General features: G+C 37.2%; 3 protein-coding genes across 3 annotated transcripts; 1 reads left to right on the forward strand and 2 right to left on the reverse strand.

Annotated features, from left to right (window-relative positions):
• The first annotated feature begins 525 nt into the window (after positions 1-525).
• Positions 526-5641, forward strand: znf367 (zinc finger protein 367). The gene is made up of 5 exons (XM_044197828.1): positions 526-1159; positions 1973-2123; positions 2371-2490; positions 2971-3109; positions 3280-5641. The coding sequence occupies exons 1-5, from the start codon at positions 881-883 to the stop codon at positions 3539-3541; spliced, it is 951 nt and encodes a 316-aa protein (XP_044053763.1). The 5' UTR covers positions 526-880; the 3' UTR covers positions 3542-5641.
• On the reverse strand, positions 5534-9893 carry slc35d2 (solute carrier family 35 member D2). Its single transcript, XM_044197827.1, has 12 exons — positions 9630-9893; positions 9460-9493; positions 9268-9354; positions 9100-9167; positions 8947-9018; positions 8670-8738; positions 8456-8558; positions 7496-7588; positions 7327-7394; positions 6793-6871; positions 6385-6467; positions 5534-5949 (listed from the first exon to the last, which is right to left on the reverse strand). The coding sequence occupies exons 1-12, from the start codon at positions 9755-9757 to the stop codon at positions 5823-5825; spliced, it is 1011 nt and encodes a 336-aa protein (XP_044053762.1). The 5' UTR covers positions 9758-9893; the 3' UTR covers positions 5534-5822.
• A 5096-nt stretch (positions 9894-14989) lies between these two features.
• ccl27a (chemokine (C-C motif) ligand 27a) lies at positions 14990-18009 on the reverse strand. Its single transcript, XM_044197831.1, has 3 exons — positions 17852-18009; positions 16985-17102; positions 14990-16772 (listed from the first exon to the last, which is right to left on the reverse strand). The coding sequence occupies exons 1-3, from the start codon at positions 17913-17915 to the stop codon at positions 16661-16663; spliced, it is 294 nt and encodes a 97-aa protein (XP_044053766.1). The 5' UTR covers positions 17916-18009; the 3' UTR covers positions 14990-16660.
• Positions 18010-19601: the final 1592 nt, after the last annotated feature.

The raw sequence follows: 19601 nt of genomic DNA on the forward strand, positions 1-19601 counted from the left end.
TGAAAAACATCATATTAACTGCTTTAGGTGGATGTTTCATGGAAAAGAGAAGAGTTGGGATTTTCCTAAATTACACTAATTTAACACAAACAAAAATTCAAATAACTTTTATTTTCTATTTCTTTCTCTCTCACACAGTACACCCTTTGTTCAAGTATTTCCACCCTAAAATGATTACGTAACTTTGCCGCCTCTGGCCCACCGTTTCTTTTCCCTTTAAATTGAACAAAAATGTAATAACATAAACAGACTCCTCAGCGCGGGAAAGGGCCACCTGCTCCTCCGCAATGTAAAATTAACCGCCCTTCACTCTCATTGGCTTCCTGGTGGCCGAACGTGCGCCCCGCTCGTCTTCATTGGCCAATCTTGATGTCAGCGTGCAAGAGCGCGCGTCAAATGTTTAAATCTCATTGGACAAAAAAGTCTCGGCCAATCATTGCACATAGAGCGCTCCCTGTTCTACCCATTGGCCTACGGGCTTGCTAGGTGGATCTATGTGGCTGCTGCCATTGGTTACTTCGGACATGTGGGATCGGATCCCTGCAGCCGATTGGTCAGTCAACTGCTCAGGCGCGATTTTGCAACGCGGGACAACGCTCCTGTGGGCGCACACAGGTCAGTTCAGACAACCCGCTGCGACAAGAAGGAAACTTACCATCTTCATATCTGACTGTATCTTTTGCGGATACTTTGTAGCGAAGTACGGATCCGATATTTTTTTCTATTCCTCTTTGGAAATGAAGGACATATTCACTCCAGATTGAAAAGGCGCACTTTTTTTTTAGACTTTTAGTCCTACTTATTGATTGTTAAAATAATCAATTAGAGTTAGAACTTTTACAGTTTTTGCGACTAACACCGGAGTTCCGACACCCATACAATGGCCGATAACAAGCATCCGCACGTTATTTTCTGCAACGACTCGCCCAAAAGAGTTTTGGTGTCCGTAATCAAGACCACCCCGATCAAGCCCAGGAAAGCGGAGGCCCTGACGCCGACAAGCCCCGGTTTCAGCGACTTCATGGTCTACCCGTGGAAATGGGGGGAGAACGCCCACAATGTGACTCTGAGCCCAGGCTCAGTGAGCGGGGCTTCGTCACCTACCGGGACCCAGACGGCCAGGGAAGCGGACACGGCTCCTTCACCAGACCAGATCAGGGTAGGTTCAGGTTATTTTAATGTTACTGAATACAACGTGTGATATGACAGATGTTGCACAGACTTGAGTAGTATTTAAAGGCAATAGTTATTCTTTGAGGCTGTTGGCAACACTGTAATAGCCTACACTTATAACAACATTCATAAGTTATAACAACACTTTAAATATATTTTACTACTTGTAATAACACCAGCTTTTGGAAGAAAAGAGTGCATGTGTATGATAGGCTTAATGATCTTTTAAAGACACGAACTGAGTCGTTATAGAAGATGAATACATTCTAGGGGTTAGCTGTTAATTTCTTCTACCTAAAACGGTGAAATTATGTTTGGAGTCTGCCTTAATATGGCCGAGATAGAGAGTCATTTAAAAAAACGCCCGCGCACTAGGGTGTGACATGGTGGATTTTTAAACCCCAGTTACTTCCTGATTCTGGAGCAGCTGCTCATACATGACGTTTAGTCGCGCGCCAAAAATATAACCGGATGTGAAAGAACTATAATGGACAAACGTGCATCCTGCCACACACAGCACAGCTAAGGAAATTATGATTTATGTGATTTTGCATTGTAGGAAACACAAACCACATAAACTACTGTGTAGTGAATATTTCTTTATAATAACAAATACAGATGTATATATGTAATAAAAGTAGGATTAATATAATAAATATCATAAAAGTATGAAATTATTTTTGTAGTATATCTGCCAAATTATGCCATGCATCTGGTTTTGGTTGCTGTTCAATAGGAAAAGAAGTACTTAAGGTGTTGCTTTAGCCAGTGTAAAAATTCTGTGTATTCTTCCCATCAGGATGGTATCCGCAGAGGGCGTCCACGGGCTGACACTGTCCGGGAGCTCATAAGCGAGGGGGAGACTTCGTCCAGCCGTATTCGCTGTAACATCTGCAACCGAGTGTTTCCCAGAGAGAAGTCTCTTCAGGCTCACAAGAGGACACACACAGGTGAGAGGGATGAGGAGGCGGGTTTAGTGAATATTAAAAAAGCATTATCATGTCTTGGCTTATTGTCAAAAAGACAGGTGCCTTGAGAAAAGATGGACATACTGTGATTCCACAGAGCCCTTTCCTACACATATTAGAAGCAGGGAACGTCATGCACCTGTCTAACCAGATGTAACAGTAACATGCTGGATAGGAAGGGGCACAGCTATGTATGGGTTTGTGAAACAATATCCCTATGTCCCCCCAGGAGAGAGGCCCTATCTGTGTGATTACCCAAATTGTGGGAAGGCGTTTGTCCAGAGTGGTCAGCTGAAGACGCACCAGCGGCTGCACACTGGGGAAAAGCCCTTTGTCTGCTCGGAGAAAGGTGGGTTTGAAACGTGGATTTTAGAAAAGACAATGCACTTAAGCTGAATGGCGTGTTATTAAAGTGATGTTGTTCTGCCAAACAACAAAGTCAAAGTTTTGTGTCCTTTCATTTTTAGGCACTTTTAGGTACTTTCCAGTGGCATGAAGTGTGGCTTAGTTAATGTGACTGATTGGAGTTTTTACTGTAACTGGCTGAGTTATATTGGAAGCATTTGGAAAGTACCTGATAAACACAAAACTGACTGTAGATTCCTGTTGTAATAAAAATGTATGAGTTTAAAATAAGATTTAATCACTGTTATCGCTTGACTGATTAAAGATACTGATCCATTCTTACTACCATGATGTATTACTGTATTTTCATAACCGTAGTAAACCACAAAAGGTCATGCATTACGCAGCTTAGCTGTTCTAAAATCACAGAGAAACACAGCCTTTAATTTACTGCATTTATTCATACCTGTTGTTTTCTCTCCAGGATGTGGCAATCGGTTCACGCATGCCAACCGTCACTGTCCCAAGCATCCTTTCTCTCGTCTGAAGAGAGAGGAACCAAAGGAGGGCCTGGGGAAGGCCCAGTCTGTGGATAACAAGGCTGTGGCAGAGTGGCTGGCAAAGTAAGTGAATACACATACTAGTGCTCTCACCAGGTGGACTGAGCAGAAAGGATCTGTTTTGTATCAGGAGCCAAAGTTTTCTAAAGCAGGCATAGTAGAACTTATATCATGCATTTAATTTCAATTTCTGCTTACATTGTATGTTAATACACTCCTCTCTGACCTTGCAGGTACTGGCAAACCCGTGAGCAGCGTGCCCCTACAACCACCAAGGTGAAGCCACAGGGCAAGGCAAGAGCAGAGGACCAGGAGCAGCAGGATCCCATGGAGTTTCTCCAGTCTGATGAAGAGAACGGGGAAGAGGAAGAGGCCGCAGAGGAGGAGAAAGGCAGCCAGGGAGGAGGAGCCGCCAAGCGTCGCCTCCAGGAGCAACGAGAGCGTCTCCACGGTGCTCTGGCACTCATTGAGCTGGCCAACAACCTGTCTGCCTGAACACCCACCCACTTCCCCTTCCTGGATTCTCATTCCCATACCTCCATTCCCAATCCGCCTTCCTGCAGTATGTGCTGTAGCTAGAAATTGCTCATAAATGCAGATCAATGACTAGTTTAGTTTATTCTATCAAGTTGTGAAAGCAGACTTTAAGAAAGAGCTGAATTGGCCTGAGATCAGTGTTATGCACAGCATCATCTATTCCCCCTCACAGCACCAGGAAGGCACAAGCTAAAGCACCTTATTCAGCTTCCATTTTATCCTTTTAGGCTGCTATAATTGTAGATTTGACGATATGAAGAATGTCTTTCTTTCTTCTGTCTTCTAAAGGCAAAGAAAGAATACCTATTATGTTTTGATTTGTTTTGTTTGCACTTTGATGGTAACGAGTTTTTAAACTATGTTGTGAGTGTAACAGAGTGTGTATGACTGATGTATATATGGATTAAGCTCAGATGGACAGAATGATACAGGGTGTGGTCAATATAGGAAATGTTAACTGTCAGATGGCCTCTCATCATGCTCCCAGGTTTCATCTCCAGCATTGTAAGCACAATTTCACAGCCACTAATGACAGTAGTGGTGGTAGAAATGGACTGAGAAAGGTTCCGATAGGCTAGTTAAAGCCTCACCTATACAGCACTCTCCAAGAAGTGTGTATAGGTGGACGAAAGGAGACAAAACAAGTCAGGGGCGCTGGATCAGTCTGGCATCTAACATGGTCATTTTTATTTAGAGAATGAGGTGATCATTGCAAGCCTAATCCAGAGGTCTGGTTAGGCACAAGACTTTAAACAATCCAAACTTTGACAGCTTCACCACTTGTCTCATTATATACACATAATCGTATCCGCATGACATTACGAAAGGTGCATGGGAAAAGTCCATCTCAAGCTGACTATACTGCCTTCTGGATTTAGTTAAGTATTACATCTAAGTATTACAACTAACTCATTTTGTACAATTTTTAAAAGGTCCAGAGTACCTTTTAGGACATGCCATATTTCCATTTTAACAGCCGATTTCCTCATAGATACAAGAAACGTGTGTAAAACCTGCAGGCCTAAAGTTATTTTCCAACCATAAGGGAGATTTGTTTTGTTGTTGTTGTTTTTTTTTATTATTATTTTTTTATTTTACAATGGATGATGTCAGTCATCTTTTATATTAAAGGGTGGCAGACCAGTTATAATACGGGCATAGCATCATAGTAGTGTGTGGTGCATCATCTCATTTCAAAGGTTAAATTATGAGATATTTATTAAATCATATTGTTCTTCTGGCTAACATTTTGTTCAACTGATAGCCCTGGAATCATTTGATGTGTGAAAAGAAATATTCTGGCATCAAGTTTTAAAAACAAATCAATTTAGAATATGTCACATAAATTTAGACATACCATTGATTTTGATTAAGCACTTACACCCTTTATTAAGTCTTGGATTAAGCTTGCAATGCACTGAAGATAAAATTTGTTGTACGTGTCCAGGAAAATGGCACCTGTTTATCATGAATGGATTTGTGTAGTGCTGGGTGTTTTTCCTTTTATATTTTTTTTCTTTTTTTTTTTTCTTTTAATAGCAACACTACATCCTTCAACACTGTAAGAAGCCTCTCATAAATGCCCTGCCTCTAGTTTTGGGGAAACCTGCACCAACAACCTGTCACTCTGTCACTCTAGCTGTGATGTTTGAATCTGTTTGATTTACAAATTACCCTTGTGGAGTTGCAGTGAAACTGGAAGGCAAGTGAATTGTCGATAATCAAAACACCAAATGATTTATTGTACCCAATTATATTTTGAAGCATTTCTAACCCTTAGTCTATTTTGTGGTTTGAGAAGAGTATGGCATTTAATATATACACATTGTTAGAATACTGAGTGTGCACAATTTGTGGAGAGCTTTGAAGTTTAATTTTAGTATCTGTTTTCCCCTCTGCTAACATCCTCCAACAGTTTTCATGTTTGTGACATGTATAGAGTGATCCTGCTTGCTTGGTAGATATTTTATTACACATTTCAAAAGGTAAGATTTCTCTGACAGGCTGTCCACACTGTTATATAACTGTTGGTTTTCAATAAACATTCACTGAACCTGACCCAGAATTCATGTGCACTTCTTGTCAATTTATCCAGTCATGATTTAGTAGTGTAATTAAACAGGTAGCACCAGTAATGTATCCTGGGAAATCAATTCATTGATTTTAAATGAAGCAATATTATGCTCCAATATGGAGCAGAACAATGACACCAAGTGGTGAATGCTAAAATATTGTCCATTCAGTTGGCAGAGTACTTCCCTGTTGAATCTTCTGTAATGTGAATCTTCAGCTCTTGTGCTCCTGCGTTGCTTCCAGATGTTTTGTTGTGAAAGGTGAGATATGAGTACACTAGTCCACCTGACATACTGCAAAGCACAAGATAAAAGCAATTAACTGTTAGGAAAATAATTGTTGCTACTGCTCCGCTGTTACTCACAGTGACTGACAATGTGTTCACCAAGACAATAGTTCAAAGATGGCTGTTATAACAAAAACAACAGGCATATTTGACTTTTGATAACACATTAACTAATCTCATCTATCTTGAAATTTCTTAGCTTGTGCATCCTTGTTTAGCTCTGGATTGGAATTTGGCTTAGAAATAGAATATGATCTCACAATGCTGCTCTTATAAAACAAGAAGTGTAAACGTATTAAGAAATGTTGTGGCCTCATCTGTTTAATCGTTTGGTCATATCAAACTCTTCTACAGTTCATAATGACATTTAACAAAATATGTTAAGCAATTATAAAAACAACAATAAAAATAAAACTGGAATGGAAAAAAAAAATGTTCTTACCAAATGCTGAGGCCTAGGAAGTTAGTCCAAGAGAACAGGTAGTCTCCACCCACAAAGATGCCAATATATGCTACTGCAACATTCTTAAGAACATTTTAATATTTGTGCAAGTTAGTGATAAACTTGTTAGCAGAAATAGGACAGATAAAAAATGTGACAACACACAGTTACCTCCATCTAGGAGGTTGTTTTCAGTTCGGTATGTTTTTTTGTCTGTTACTTTGCAGAACATCTCAAAAACTTGAGTGGAGAGTTATACAAGTAACAGATTTAGATCCAGGTGTGGATTCTGGTAATGTTCAAAGAATTCTTAACATTGCAAGATAGGCAATTTAAAATATGTTCACTGTTTTATTTTGGATGGTTGGGCAACATCGGTGCTTTGTAGTCTGAAAATAGTATTCTTACCTTTATTGCTCCCACTACTGTGGTAGTAAGCGCTGAGTTATAATAGCTGCACAGGACTATGGAATACATCAGCACAAACCTGAACAAAAAAACAGAACTGAGTCTTAAAAGACTGGACAGGCTGATGCAGTGATGCAAGAGCTATGGAAGTATGATCTTTTGCAATATCCTCCGTCTCATTATAATATTAATATGCTACACTTAACCTAACAGTTAACACTATTACTTTGCACTATTACTTTATACCGTACGTTATACCGTATTATCATCATCAACCGGTAAACCCACTTTGTACTTCACAGTTATTTTAATTTTATACTTATACCCACTTGGTACTTAATTTATTTTCTGACCTGTATTATAGTGCATTATATTTTTTTGCTTAGTACTTCTATTCCTGTGCGCACTGACGTGATAGTGAGCTGCTGTAACAAAAGAGTTTCCCCGCGGGGATCAATAAAGCATTTCTGATTCTGATCTTTAGTTTAGGTGTGACAGTAATTGAACAGTTTGATCTCAATTATAGTGACATACCCCATGAAGCAGGACATGAGGAAACAAAAAATAAATGTGGCTTTAACCCAGTCCTCAAATGTGACTGCCTGTGGATCAAAACATACAAAGTGGTCAGGCAGGAAAATCATACAGTTTTGGGCACAAACACCCAGAAACAATACACTGAATCACAGTGGCCTCAATGTACCTCGTGTAAATCTCCAGTAAATGCACTTGCCAAGAGAGTGGGGATGATAATGGTTAGGGCATTGTAATATAATACGCCATACTTCCCAAGGCCCTAAACAAAAAGAGGAGAATATTACATACAATGTGTCCAAAATCAAACATACACAAATCGTTTGTGGAGATGCTTTTGTAACAAACTTTTACAGCATGTTAACATTTGAAAGTATTAATAATTCTTCACATTTTACTTCTATAAGACAAAAAAGTCAACAGCTGTCAGTATCTAAAATATAGTAATAATAAAAAAAAGTCAAAAAGAAGTGTCACTTTGAAAATATGTGGTTGACAGAGTGAATCCAGTTATTTGTTCTGTTATATTTCTGTATGTATAGTGCTACTGTGGAGACGGTCCAAGATCCTGTTTACTTAAAGGTTGGATGAAGAAAAACAGTCACCACTTTTGTTGACAAAACACTGGGGTTGAAATATACCACTTTACAACAAATTATAAAATGTATTGACTCTGTAACATCTGTGACCATCTGGTGTCAAACCACAGTAAAGCATTTGATGCCAAAAGAATGGTTTGGATTAGAAACAAAGCTTTAATTTATAAATTTAAATTATAATCTCCAATTTTCTTAGACATTTTTTGATACTATACCACGTATAGAAATGAATGTTTACCTGTTGACGACATATAAGCTGTTGGTAACTGTCCAAACCCAGCAAACGTCTTAGACGTATAATCCAAGCAAACAATCAATCCCAAACAAGTTTAACCCACTTCCTTCTTTGGCAGGACAGCTGTGCAATAATACAATCTTCTATAATCTTATAATTTGTCTGGCACTTTTCCCTTTCCAGTATCAAACAAAGAAATTAACCACACCTACACAGACGTTTAGCTGCTCAGAAACTACCAGTCAAATACAGTGCAAATTGTTTCTAGCTTTACAGAATGTGCAGGGAACGTTACCTCAGTGCCAAGTTTCTTCTTGGTGTACACACCGCTGGCAGCAGTGAAGGCATCGTTAAGCAGGATGAAAGTATAGCCCTCCGCATCGAAGGCCAGGTCAGAACTATAGGAGAGGAAAAGATGGTGGAAAACACAGGTGTTTTGTCTACACTTGCTTCAGTTCTTAAGCAACCTATAAGTAAATTCCAATTAAATTTACTTTAAAAATCCATACCTTGCAGCAACCATGGCACCAAGGACTATGGCGCAAACGCTGTACACAAGGCGTTTAGGAAATGTTTTTCTGAAAAAGGGAACATTCAGATCAGACATTCAAACCAAAAGCTCTTATGTTGTTTAATTCTACTGATAAACTGATTATAAATCTCTCCATGTAAGCGTGTGACATGATAAGTAATGTACAGTGCTTGTTTGAGGTCATGAGGTCAATTTTAATATATAAAGTGCCTCAAAGCTCTAACAGCAATGTAAAACTAAGAGATGTGTCTTACCTTAGTATATATACTTCCAAGATCATTGTCATCAATATGGTGAATTTCCGTAATACTGTAAACATGGGTAAACTGTAAAAGAAACCTTTTGTTTTTAAGGAAGACCACATAAATGACCAATGTAAAACTTAAGGACAGCCAAACTGGTTAAACCTCAGTTTCTTGGTGCTTGCCAGTCCTGTTATATGATTCCCGATATACAGCAAAGGAAGAGGGAAAATCTGGCAAGAAAATAAAGGTGTACAATATTTTGTAAAATAGAATACAATTAAACAAAGACGAATGATGAAGAATATTTTTTGAAAAATGAGAAACGCTTACTTTTAAGAGAATACTTCTGTCAAAATCTTGAAACTGGACTGTTTTGCTCATTTTGGCAGCATAAAGTACAACAAGAGTGGTGATCATCTGAAAGGACCAAAGTGACCATGAAATGAGTGTGTGTGTGTGTGTGTGTGTGTGTGTGTGAGTGACAGACAAGAGATAAATCCACACTTGGACACCTGGACTTACCTGGCCAATTCCCAGACACATGTAGGAGGGAAACCTGCAAAAACCATACATAAGTAGACCAGGCTTAGTGTGGTTCCATGATGACTAATTTAGTGTTATTATAAACTTCCTCTGTGTGTTTGCTTTCTCCATTGACACTACATGAATGACTTGATGAAAGCGCCACATACCTGAAACTCGTCAGCACGGTTTTATTCACCACCGTTATAAGAAACGAACTGCCGGCGTAAAACAAAGCAGAGAAGAACTTGAGCCGTCCGGAGTGTTCAACAGTTTCTTGACAGGCTTTCGCAGACATCGTCAGATACTATAAAGACAGCTGTTAAGAGTTTTTTTTGTTTTTCAAAGGCGGAGCAATTCCTGGTTTAGCGGAAGGGTATACCCAAGAGGACCTGGCTGCAGACGTCCACCACGATGAGCTTTCGTATACAGGAAGTCACGTGACATCAACAGCCGACAGGTTTATTATTATTACTTCCTTAAATAATTTCAAATGTACAAACATCATGGCTTCAAGATCATTAAACCAATGGGATCAAGTACATACAAAAAAGACAAATCAAAACAGGCTGGATATTGAAATAATATAAAATAAAATAAAAAATATAAAATATAAAAAAATATAAAATAAAGGGATATTCTAAAAAGTTCCATTGCATTTTTATTTTTTGTGACTTAAGGGCTTTCATATAAGAAAGAAACTCATTATGAAATACACTAAACCTAGGTTTCACTCTCAAATACTGGATTTGTGTATATACATTTTTCCAAGAATAAGAATGTTACTAACCAGAAAGTCATTTTTACGATTGTCCATGACAAGTCCATAAACCATGTCCTCTAGAGAAAAGTTTTCAAGTTGAAGAACCTTTGGGCAAAGCCAGTCGCGTGTATCAAGCCATAACGCTTCAGAATACAAACACTGGAAAAAAATGCATTTCTTTTACTTTGGGAGTAACAACAGCTGAAAGTGAGATAGATTTTTATTTTTTGCTCATTTAAAAAACTTTTATTAGCAGAATTAGAAAATGTTTCCATTTGTTAGCAAACTTTATTTTTAAATGTTACTAATAACAACTGAAGCCAAGGGGATTTTTCTGCCCTTCCCATCATCTCTGGTTCATTTTTAATCTTTATTTGAAACAATAAATAAAAACCTTCTCGATTTATGTAAAAGATATTTGTAAATATGAGTCTTGATTTTGTACCCACCTAATTGTAACACATGGAAAGTTTGTATAACCTGAGCTGTATAGCTAACTAGCTTGTTTAATGTTATTGTTTAAGACACCAATTGTTAAATTCATAGTCCAATTAGTAATGTTCCAGTGACCATACATGATCATACACTGTAACTTGTAACTTGTATAAGACACAAGAACAGTTTCTTTCCACAGCCATCACTCTGATGAACAGTTAACATAAGTGACATAGTGTCAGGCACAACCTGACACTATATATATTTTATATTTATAGTTGACATACACACAGTTTTTAACATGTACATCAATGTCAGATATAAACCTAAGCCACTGTATACTGACATGTATACATGCATATACTGTATACTGTTTTCGTCTTCGTCCTCTTGTCGAACTGAAACCGCGAAGAAGAACCACTTCCGCGGTTATCGCAGTGTAATTTCCTGTATACTTTTTTTTTTGCTTATTAAACATTCAATACTTCAAGTAGAGCAGGTCGAACAATTGAACAATAATGAAACCGAGAACAAAGAAAGCCATAATTACAGAGTTACACGGTTCAAAGAAAGAGCATCCAAATTATTACATAGTGCATTCTTAGATTTACAAAAATTCAATGACTCTTTTAAAGATGGCATATCGTGAATAAAAACATTAAATAAAGGTTTAGTGTTGCCAAATTTACATTTGTAAATGAAAAAAATTGCCATAACAATCATACTATTAATTGTTAAATCTTTTGAGTAAGATAACAGTAACAGTCTTGTCCACAGCACAGCCAGGTTCCTTCTGGTTCTACAGGTGTTTCCTGTCAAGCACTAGTGAATGACCAGTCAGGAAAAGGAGTCTTATGGTCACTCCTCACAGTGACTCAGGCTATATACCCAAAGTGTTTCCCCTTTTCTTTAAGTTCTCAGGTCTACTACCACTTAATGGTGAAATAAAATAACATAAAATACATTCATATAAAATAATCAAAGCATGCATTTTCTAGATAGGCAATTAAACGTGTTTTATATCGTTTATAGTTTCAAAATAAAGCAATTTGGTAACACGATGTACGAAGGCTATTCATGTGGAATGCATTTTGCAGAATCTTAGTGGTGGAGGAGGTATTCAGATCATTTATTAAGAAAAAGTAGTGACAATAGCATAATTTGCAAATGCCTTATTACAAGTAATGGGCCCGTATTTGAGATTTTATATAGTACGGATATTAGCAGTATAAATCTGCACAAGTTTTCAAAGTAAAAGTATTTGTTATGAAGGATGGACTCTGTCAAGAGTGTAAAATAAGGTGATGCAGTAATGTGTACATACAATTTTAATGTGGTGTGGTCGAGGTGGTGCAATAAAACACTGTTGGGTAGTTTAAACAGCAAATTCATCATATTAGTCAGTCATATGTTTGCATGCTAAAACTTAAAATAATTAAAAATATTTAAAATAATTAAATGCAGCTGTCAGGTAATTGTTTTCCGCTTATGTGTTGCTAATGCTGTACAAAGTATCTTAAAAGTGAGTACAGTGTGCTGTGATGTGGCTATAGTTTCCACAGCCCAGCACATTTTCAGTGCCCAAACCTTTCAAATAAATGTGATATGCCCTAAAAGGGCATGAATTGTGTGTTACTTGTTGCTTTTGATTAAGTGTATAGCTTAGCAACTTAACTACATACAAGAGGGACCTGTGATATGTTTCTTTCTGTGACATTTTGTTCTCACGTTAATATAGTGTGTACATATACTACAGTGATGAGACATGACAACCACCTCCAAAAACATAAAAACTATGTAGCACAAATGTGCATCATACAGCATTGTGGCCAAGTATGCAAAATAGAGTTTAAATAGAAGTACAGCTTTAAAGACAGAAAGTATTATATTCTAACTGACACATTACAGTATGTTTTTGTATTGAGACATTTTATTCATTTAATGACATTGTGCAGCACATTTCTGCTCAGCTTCAGACTGAGGAGCTGTCTGATAGTTCTACCAAGTTAAACATTGTCAGACTAAAAGTAGTCATCACGCTTCAGTAGATAAGTAGGCAAAGCACTTTCTGTAAAACTGGCTGCTAGAGTAAGCTGCACCCATAAATCTGCTGTTTGGAAGACACACTTCCTTATTTGAATGTACTTTACTGGAGTCAGCAGTCTGACCAGAGTTTTAAATATGCTGTTATCAATAAATCTGTCTGGAAAAAAGTTGCAATGAGATGTTACATTTGTTGAGACAAATACGCTGATAAGAAAACACTTTGCTTAAGAAGACTGACTATTGTACATCACCCACAGTCATTAATCATGATGTGAGATGCTTGATATCTGAGTGTATGGTTTATCAAAGCAAACTTTGAGGGTCAAATCATAAGTTATCTGACAGTGAAGAAATTATTTATCAAAGCAAGTGGGATCATGTACAATTTTGGAGCCAGTTTCCTGAGTGAAACTCTGTAAGGAGGAAGTGCTGTATGCAAAATGTGGTGCTACTTTACAGGGGCCTGTGGAGTTGCCTCATAGCTGTGTCAAGTACATTTCCTATTCTTCTGTCGGTGTTTATGAACACACACACGTTGGAAAACCTGAGCAGTCTGCAGGAAAGGAGTTTAGAATAAAATGTCAATAAAAGTCACCAGTACATTCCTTTGCACACCAGTTTCCATCTATAATGAATGCACTCTTTGTTTTTGCTCTATTTGCTGCATTTTCCACCTACTTGTATGTACATAATAGTTTATTTTTATTGTATCTTTGTTAAGCTTTGTTGTCCTTGTTTTTAGCTGTATGTCTATTTATATCTTCCTATAAATAGTTCTTGGAACTGTGTGTAAGTACACTGGGAGCAACTTAAAATCAGAGTCAAATTCCTTGCAGGCCTATGTGTACACATACTGATCTGATCTGATTTCACTAGTGAGTGCCATTGCATCAGACTTGGTATCTTCTGTATCACAGTGTAAACTGACAGAGTGGTAGGTAACCACAAGCACTCCTTCTCCTTTTTTACTTTCTCCTTCAGTTTGTGCAAATCTGTTGTATCATATTCTCACTCTCTTAGGGATATCTATTTCCTCTATTTCATTGCACATTAAAGATGTAAATAATAATTTGTGGGTTTTTGTTTTGTTTTTTGCAACACAAATGATCCGTCTTTGATCAACATTTCAACATATTGCCCTTTGAGGCGAGGTGAACAACAGCCAAACTTTTCTGACAGTTTAAGTGCTGGTGAATCAGTGCCTGGAGAATTATAACAGATTAAGCTGTCAGCAGGAGTTCAACAGTGCACAGCTGTGACATGTTTTTGTGTGTGTTACGGTAACTTTTGCTGTGGCCCCATCTGACACCATCTCTTTTTGTTTTCTCAATATCTTTTCTTACACTGTTGCAGATGTCACGGAGCCCGACTGACTTTTTAACTATTTGGATTTTACCTCAGGTCTCTGATAAAGGAAATTAAACTTCTACTGGTGTGGTAAAAGATAGGAGCTCTTTGATAAACAGTGTAAGAGGTTGAAATCTCTTCACATTAAAAACTGTTTGACTACCGGCACTGGATAAACCTGCTCGGACTCGAGTAGACACATATGAGAAAGTATTACTTCTCGTTTAAGACTAGGTGACTCAAAAGGCAGATTCCTGTAATTTACCGGAGGTGTTTTTTCCCCGTTTCGAAGTGATGAGTTATTCACAATCATAACAGCCTGAGGACTCAGTGGATTACTGTTTACAGTGAGTTTATTTTGTCTTGTCATCAACATAGATTTCACCTGACTTTCGCATCGCCACGTTTGGATTTTGATAAAATGTCATCTAAGTCCAAAATTACAACATAATGGGTGTACTGTATAACTGTGGTAGTAGCAGGACTCACAATAGGGATTTACATAAAAACTGACTAATTGTTCATGAATGAAACCTGGAATACTGCAGAATACTACAGCAACATCAAATGCTGCCTGAGGTCGAATGCCAAGTTTGAAATGTGTTACACACTGAGCAGCTGCCAGTCCAAAAGTCTTTTTTGAGTTCCTTTTGCCTGTATTTGTGCACAAAGTGAGCAGAATTCATTTCTCACACACTTAAAGCAGCATCAGCATTTTATGGCTGCTCACTTTCTTTCAGTCTTGGATGATTTAAATGTTGATTTTCACTGCTCCGCAATACTGGACAGATTTTCTAAAGGCACGATCAAGACAAAATTGTTCCATTAACACTATTATTTAATTTAACATTAAACATTATTTAATTAATTATAGTATTAATTATAATATTGAGATTCCATCCTCACAACATTGAGTATTTAATACACAAACATCCAGTATCCTTTCATGAAATTTTATTTAAGTAAGTAAAAGTAATGATCCAAAATTAAGAGTAAGAGCAAAATGTCTCCCCAATGTTGGTTATGATCTTTACAACTTTAAAAGGCTGAAAGCTCAAAATTCAAACTCAAACATTGTTGTACAGTGGAAAGTTGACAAAACATGTGTGCTCTGTAAAAGATCTTTAAATGCATTTAAGTACAATACTTAACAAAAACATTTACCAAAGTTAAAAAGATATCCAAAAAAGTACAAAACAGGCTATTCAGTAACAGTAACAGGAGTTATTAGGTTCTTTTACCTCTTTTTCTCTGTTTTTTGGAATGAAACCAAATAAATCAAATAAATGAGCTCAGTTAAGTTTCCCAGAAGGTTTTACAGCCTTTGCTGTATGTAGCAGCTTGTCTCTGTGGGATAAGTCATGGCAGAGGAGGGAGCAGAGTCAGGATTTTGATCATCAGAGGACAAGGAAAGTTCAAATCAATTTTTTCTTTCGCTTCTAGAAAGATCTGGAGTTACATTTCCAAGGATAAGTTACAATATTTATAGATTCAGATACATAAAGTTCCATCTGTAGTATTTAGGTGCTCCGGAGTTTCTTGCTCTCATCTGTCATCTTGTACAAATAAGCTATGACAAAGAACTAACACTCAGTAGAAACTTATTATCAAATATCATGCTCAGTGTTTGAGGCTCAGATGACTGATCCTAATAACTTTATCAGTAGTGACTTACCAATTGTCTACCTCCCTCTGGTTGGGGGTTTCTGACTGCGTTTATTGGTATAGCTAGAAAACAACCAAAACTTATGCAGATCCTTGATGTCTACATTATTTTGACCTGTATCTTTCTGAAATTACTGAATATTATTTGTCAAAAGCAGCATATTCAAAACTCTGTTGATAGTTTGACTATTGCTAGACAGTCATCACCACTACTACATCTGGAGGCGCACATAAAAATAACATAAAAGAAAAATAATACAGAAATCACATTTCACAGAGATTTTTACAATGATTGTATAAAAGCAGTGGTGGAAGAAGTATTCACATCATTTATTTAAGTAAAAGTAGCAATACCACTACTATAAGTAAAACTCCTGTGTTCATAATTTTATTTAAGTAAAAGTACACAAGTATTAGCAACAAGTTATACTTAAAGTATTAATAGTAAAAGTACTCATAAAGCAGAATTGCCCCTGTCAGTACTATATTATCTTATTGGAACATTATTATTGATGCATGAACATGTAAGCAGTACTTTAATGTTGCAGACTTTCCAGGTGGAGCTGATTTGAACCGCTTCATATACTGTTGGGTAGTTTCATCTATAACAGTGCATCAGATTTTATAACTGATCATATGTTTTGTATGTAAAATCTCAATCGGAAAGCTAACTATTGCTGTTAAATAAATGTAGTGGAGTAAAAAGTTCAACATTTCCCTCTGTAAATTGGACATTACAGTACTTGAGTAAATGTGCTTAGTTACTTTCCACCACTGTATAAATGTGGTAGCAAGTAGTTGCTTTTCACAAGTTAATTTGGATAGTTTTCATAATCAATAAAAAGAAACAACCATGAGGATTTCTGTATGACACAAGCTCTTGAAACACTAACTGTAGAAAACACAATACACAGACAAATTTCATGAAATGTTTCATTCCACAGCTCACTTAATTGCATTCCACTTATTCTGCTTCATCTGCTTGTGGACCCTCTCTAGGTCAGACATCACCATAGGATCAGCACATATGGGCGTCTTCCTCATCTTCACATACAGTCTGTGGACCAACAAGGACAGGAAATTATGTTTCAATTTTAGATAATAGCAAAAATATACCATGTTAGCTTTATATGTAACCATAAGTAACAGTCACAGTGCTAGTTTTCTGTTAAGTTTAGACAGTATACAGAAGATACTAAGAAAATGAAGCATTTGATAGCTACAAAATCACTGTAATCATTTGGTTCATTGTTGATCTTCACCACTTACTTCAGTGCATTGATGTCACAGGCACTGCTGCTTTCCTGAATATCCCATCTTTTAACTTTCAGCAGCAGTCGTACAGAGATGTTCCTATTCACTCTGATGCAGCATTTTGGGATGCCAGCTGCAATGTGAGATTAAGATCCGTTATAAGAATGTTGGAAAGAAAAAAATGTGGAATAACAGAATATGGTAACTGACAAAGAAATTGCTATAGACTGATGAATTGTGTCTATGTGCGTTCAGTGCTGTGCAGTCAATGTAAATCTCCAAAAATAAACTTTTTTTTGAGATTGGAAAATATTTCCATCATTACCATTTAGGTTTGTTCACTTTTTGGTTGGTTTGTTTTTGTCTCAAGTACACAATATTCTACTTGGGACTTGGGTTTGGCTTCAAAGATAATAACAGATAAAATGGAAAAAATCTAAAGTTGAACATTAATGCAATAAAACTGAACAGGACTGAAGGTTTTGTATTGTGCAATGGTGCCAGTGGTGACTGCATAATGACAGCAGTTAGTGATGAACCAGTTGAAAGTTCACATGCTGGAACAGGTTTAATAGTATCATTCTAATTTTAGGTTGGAAAACTAAGAGCAGCTGGATGATATCGATAAACAGCTGTAACAACTGCAAAATTATTTACATCCTCTGCTTTTCCTACAACACATGCTCTTTTTAACTTTATAGGTTTATATGAACAGAAATATGCAATTCAACACTTTATGTTTGCACCATACAGAGAAAATGACCTCTGAATGTATACATATTTAAGACCATGTGCATAACTCATCCTCAGATAAAAACTGATTCAATACAAGTGTTTTCTTGGTTTTAACACGAGTATTCGGAATGTTACTGGGGTCCTTACCTTCAGTAGAGGTGATGGCCAAAGCACACAGACAGACAATCACAGATGCAACTTTCAGATCCATGATGGCAGAGGAAATGAGGGGAGAAAGTCTGGCCTTGCTGCTTAAATACTGGCACTGAAAGCACACACACGCGCACACCTGTGCACCCACCCAGTGCGTGAACATTGGCTCGAACCGTCCATGACAAAGAAATTAACGCATAATGAGTCTTTATGAAAACACGTTACTTTCGATTTGAACCTGACTCTTTGTTCAAACTGCTGGTACTGGAAAAGTGTGTGGTACAGGTATGCTCCACTCAGACAGGCTCTGACAGGTTTAATAACGACTCTTTTTACAAGATCTTATTTGATTGATGGATACTGAATTATGGCTTGCCAAATGCCACACCCAGAGTTACGAAAGATACAATATAGTAGATCACATTTAAACAATTAAGATTAATTAAGAAACTTAATTAAGGTCAAATGTCAGCTTAAGCAAAGTGATGCAGGTCTTTAAACAGCCTAGTCAAACGCCAGCATAAAAAGGAAAGGGAGAAACAAGACAAATTAGTATGTGTGATTAGTGCAAGGCTCTGTAATGTTTTGACATTGAAAAATTATTTATAATAATTTAGTAATGATCACGGGAACGATCCTTCAACCAGAGAACCTGAGTTCAAGCACCTGAATCTGTGGAGGGAAGAGCTCAAAAAATAATTCACCGATAAGGGAGAATTAAATCTGGCAACATAGTGTTCAAATACTTGCAGGTATTGATAAAGGCTTAATTGACACAAATTTATCTATGTTGACAAAGATATGGATCTGACAACAAGATATTATTTTGACCTAACACTGCAGAAGCTGCAGCTCAGCAGCAGAGACAACATTTCACATTCATTGTGTGCTCAGGTGTGGCTTGCAAACGTCTGTCACTTGTTGTGGAATTGAACGCGCGAGCATGCAAACCATACGATATAATTATCGGTAGAAAAAATCTTAACTGTTCCCCAGGGGAATTTTTATGGTAGCACAAATGACAGACTGACTGGGTGTTTGTCTGGAACTAGAAAAGTTGGTGATGTAGTAGCCAAAAACAACTAAACAGTGCGTGTATGATGTTTGGTTTGCATTTATGAGCATGCAACACTAAATACCTGATCCCATATAAAGCCTTCAAATCACAAGACTTATTTTGTTTCCCTCCTGTCTGAGCAGGTTTTAAACTCTCTGATATGTTTTTTTATTGAAACATAACTTTAAATTTGGACTTGATGATGCCGCAGATTAAAAGTTAAGAAATCACTAAAGATGTTATATCCTGAGAGGGGCATGAATGTCTGTACAAAATGTCATGGCAATCCATCTAATAGTTGTTGAGATATTTCAGTCTGGACCAAAGTGGTGGACCGACCGACCGAGTGCTGCTTTACTGTATTTTCTCTATTTTGTTTCATTTCAAAATGTCTGATAAGTTACTCTGCATTTTGCAGAAATAATTATAGGTGATTTCAAATGTAAATGAATAGGCAGTTAAGCAGAACTTTACATCAACGTGTCATCCTGGGCCCCTAAATGGTCAGTACCACTACTTTAAGTTAAGTCGACACATCTGTTTGAATACACACTGTGATCATGCATACTTATATTCATTTACAATTTGCATCACTGATGCAACACTGGCCAGGGGCCAACATGTGCCAGAAACAAATGATTATACAATGTGCAATGAAGGGGTTTTAAAATAAAAGAAAACACAAAA

This window comes from Siniperca chuatsi, linkage group LG5, assembly GCF_020085105.1.
Source record: "Siniperca chuatsi isolate FFG_IHB_CAS linkage group LG5, ASM2008510v1, whole genome shotgun sequence".
NCBI classification, from domain to species: Eukaryota; Metazoa; Chordata; class Actinopteri; order Centrarchiformes; family Sinipercidae; genus Siniperca; species Siniperca chuatsi.

Coding starts and splice junctions, on each gene's coding strand:
- ccl27a (XM_044197831.1), bottom strand. CDS start 17,915: ATGGATCTGAAAGTTGCATCTGTGATTGTCTGTCTGTGTGCTTTGGCC. Junction 17,103..17,851: donor GGCCATCACCTCTACTGAAG/GTAAGGACCCCA, acceptor CTCACATTGCAG/CTGGCATCCCAAAATGCTGC. Junction 16,773..16,984: donor TGTGACATCAATGCACTGAA/GTAAGTGGTGAA, acceptor GTTGGTCCACAG/ACTGTATGTGAAGATGAGGA.
- slc35d2 (XM_044197827.1), bottom strand. CDS start 9,757: ATGTCTGCGAAAGCCTGTCAAGAAACTGTTGAACACTCCGGACGGCTC. Junction 9,355..9,459: donor TGTGTCTGGGAATTGGCCAG/GTAAGTCCAGGT, acceptor TGGTCCTTTCAG/ATGATCACCACTCTTGTTGT. Junction 9,168..9,267: donor ACAGAAGTATTCTCTTAAAA/GTAAGCGTTTCT, acceptor TTTTCTTGCCAG/ATTTTCCCTCTTCCTTTGCT.
- znf367 (XM_044197828.1), top strand. CDS start 881: ATGGCCGATAACAAGCATCCGCACGTTATTTTCTGCAACGACTCGCCC. Junction 1,160..1,972: donor CTTCACCAGACCAGATCAGG/GTAGGTTCAGGT, acceptor TCTTCCCATCAG/GATGGTATCCGCAGAGGGCG. Junction 2,491..2,970: donor CTTTGTCTGCTCGGAGAAAG/GTGGGTTTGAAA, acceptor TTTTCTCTCCAG/GATGTGGCAATCGGTTCACG.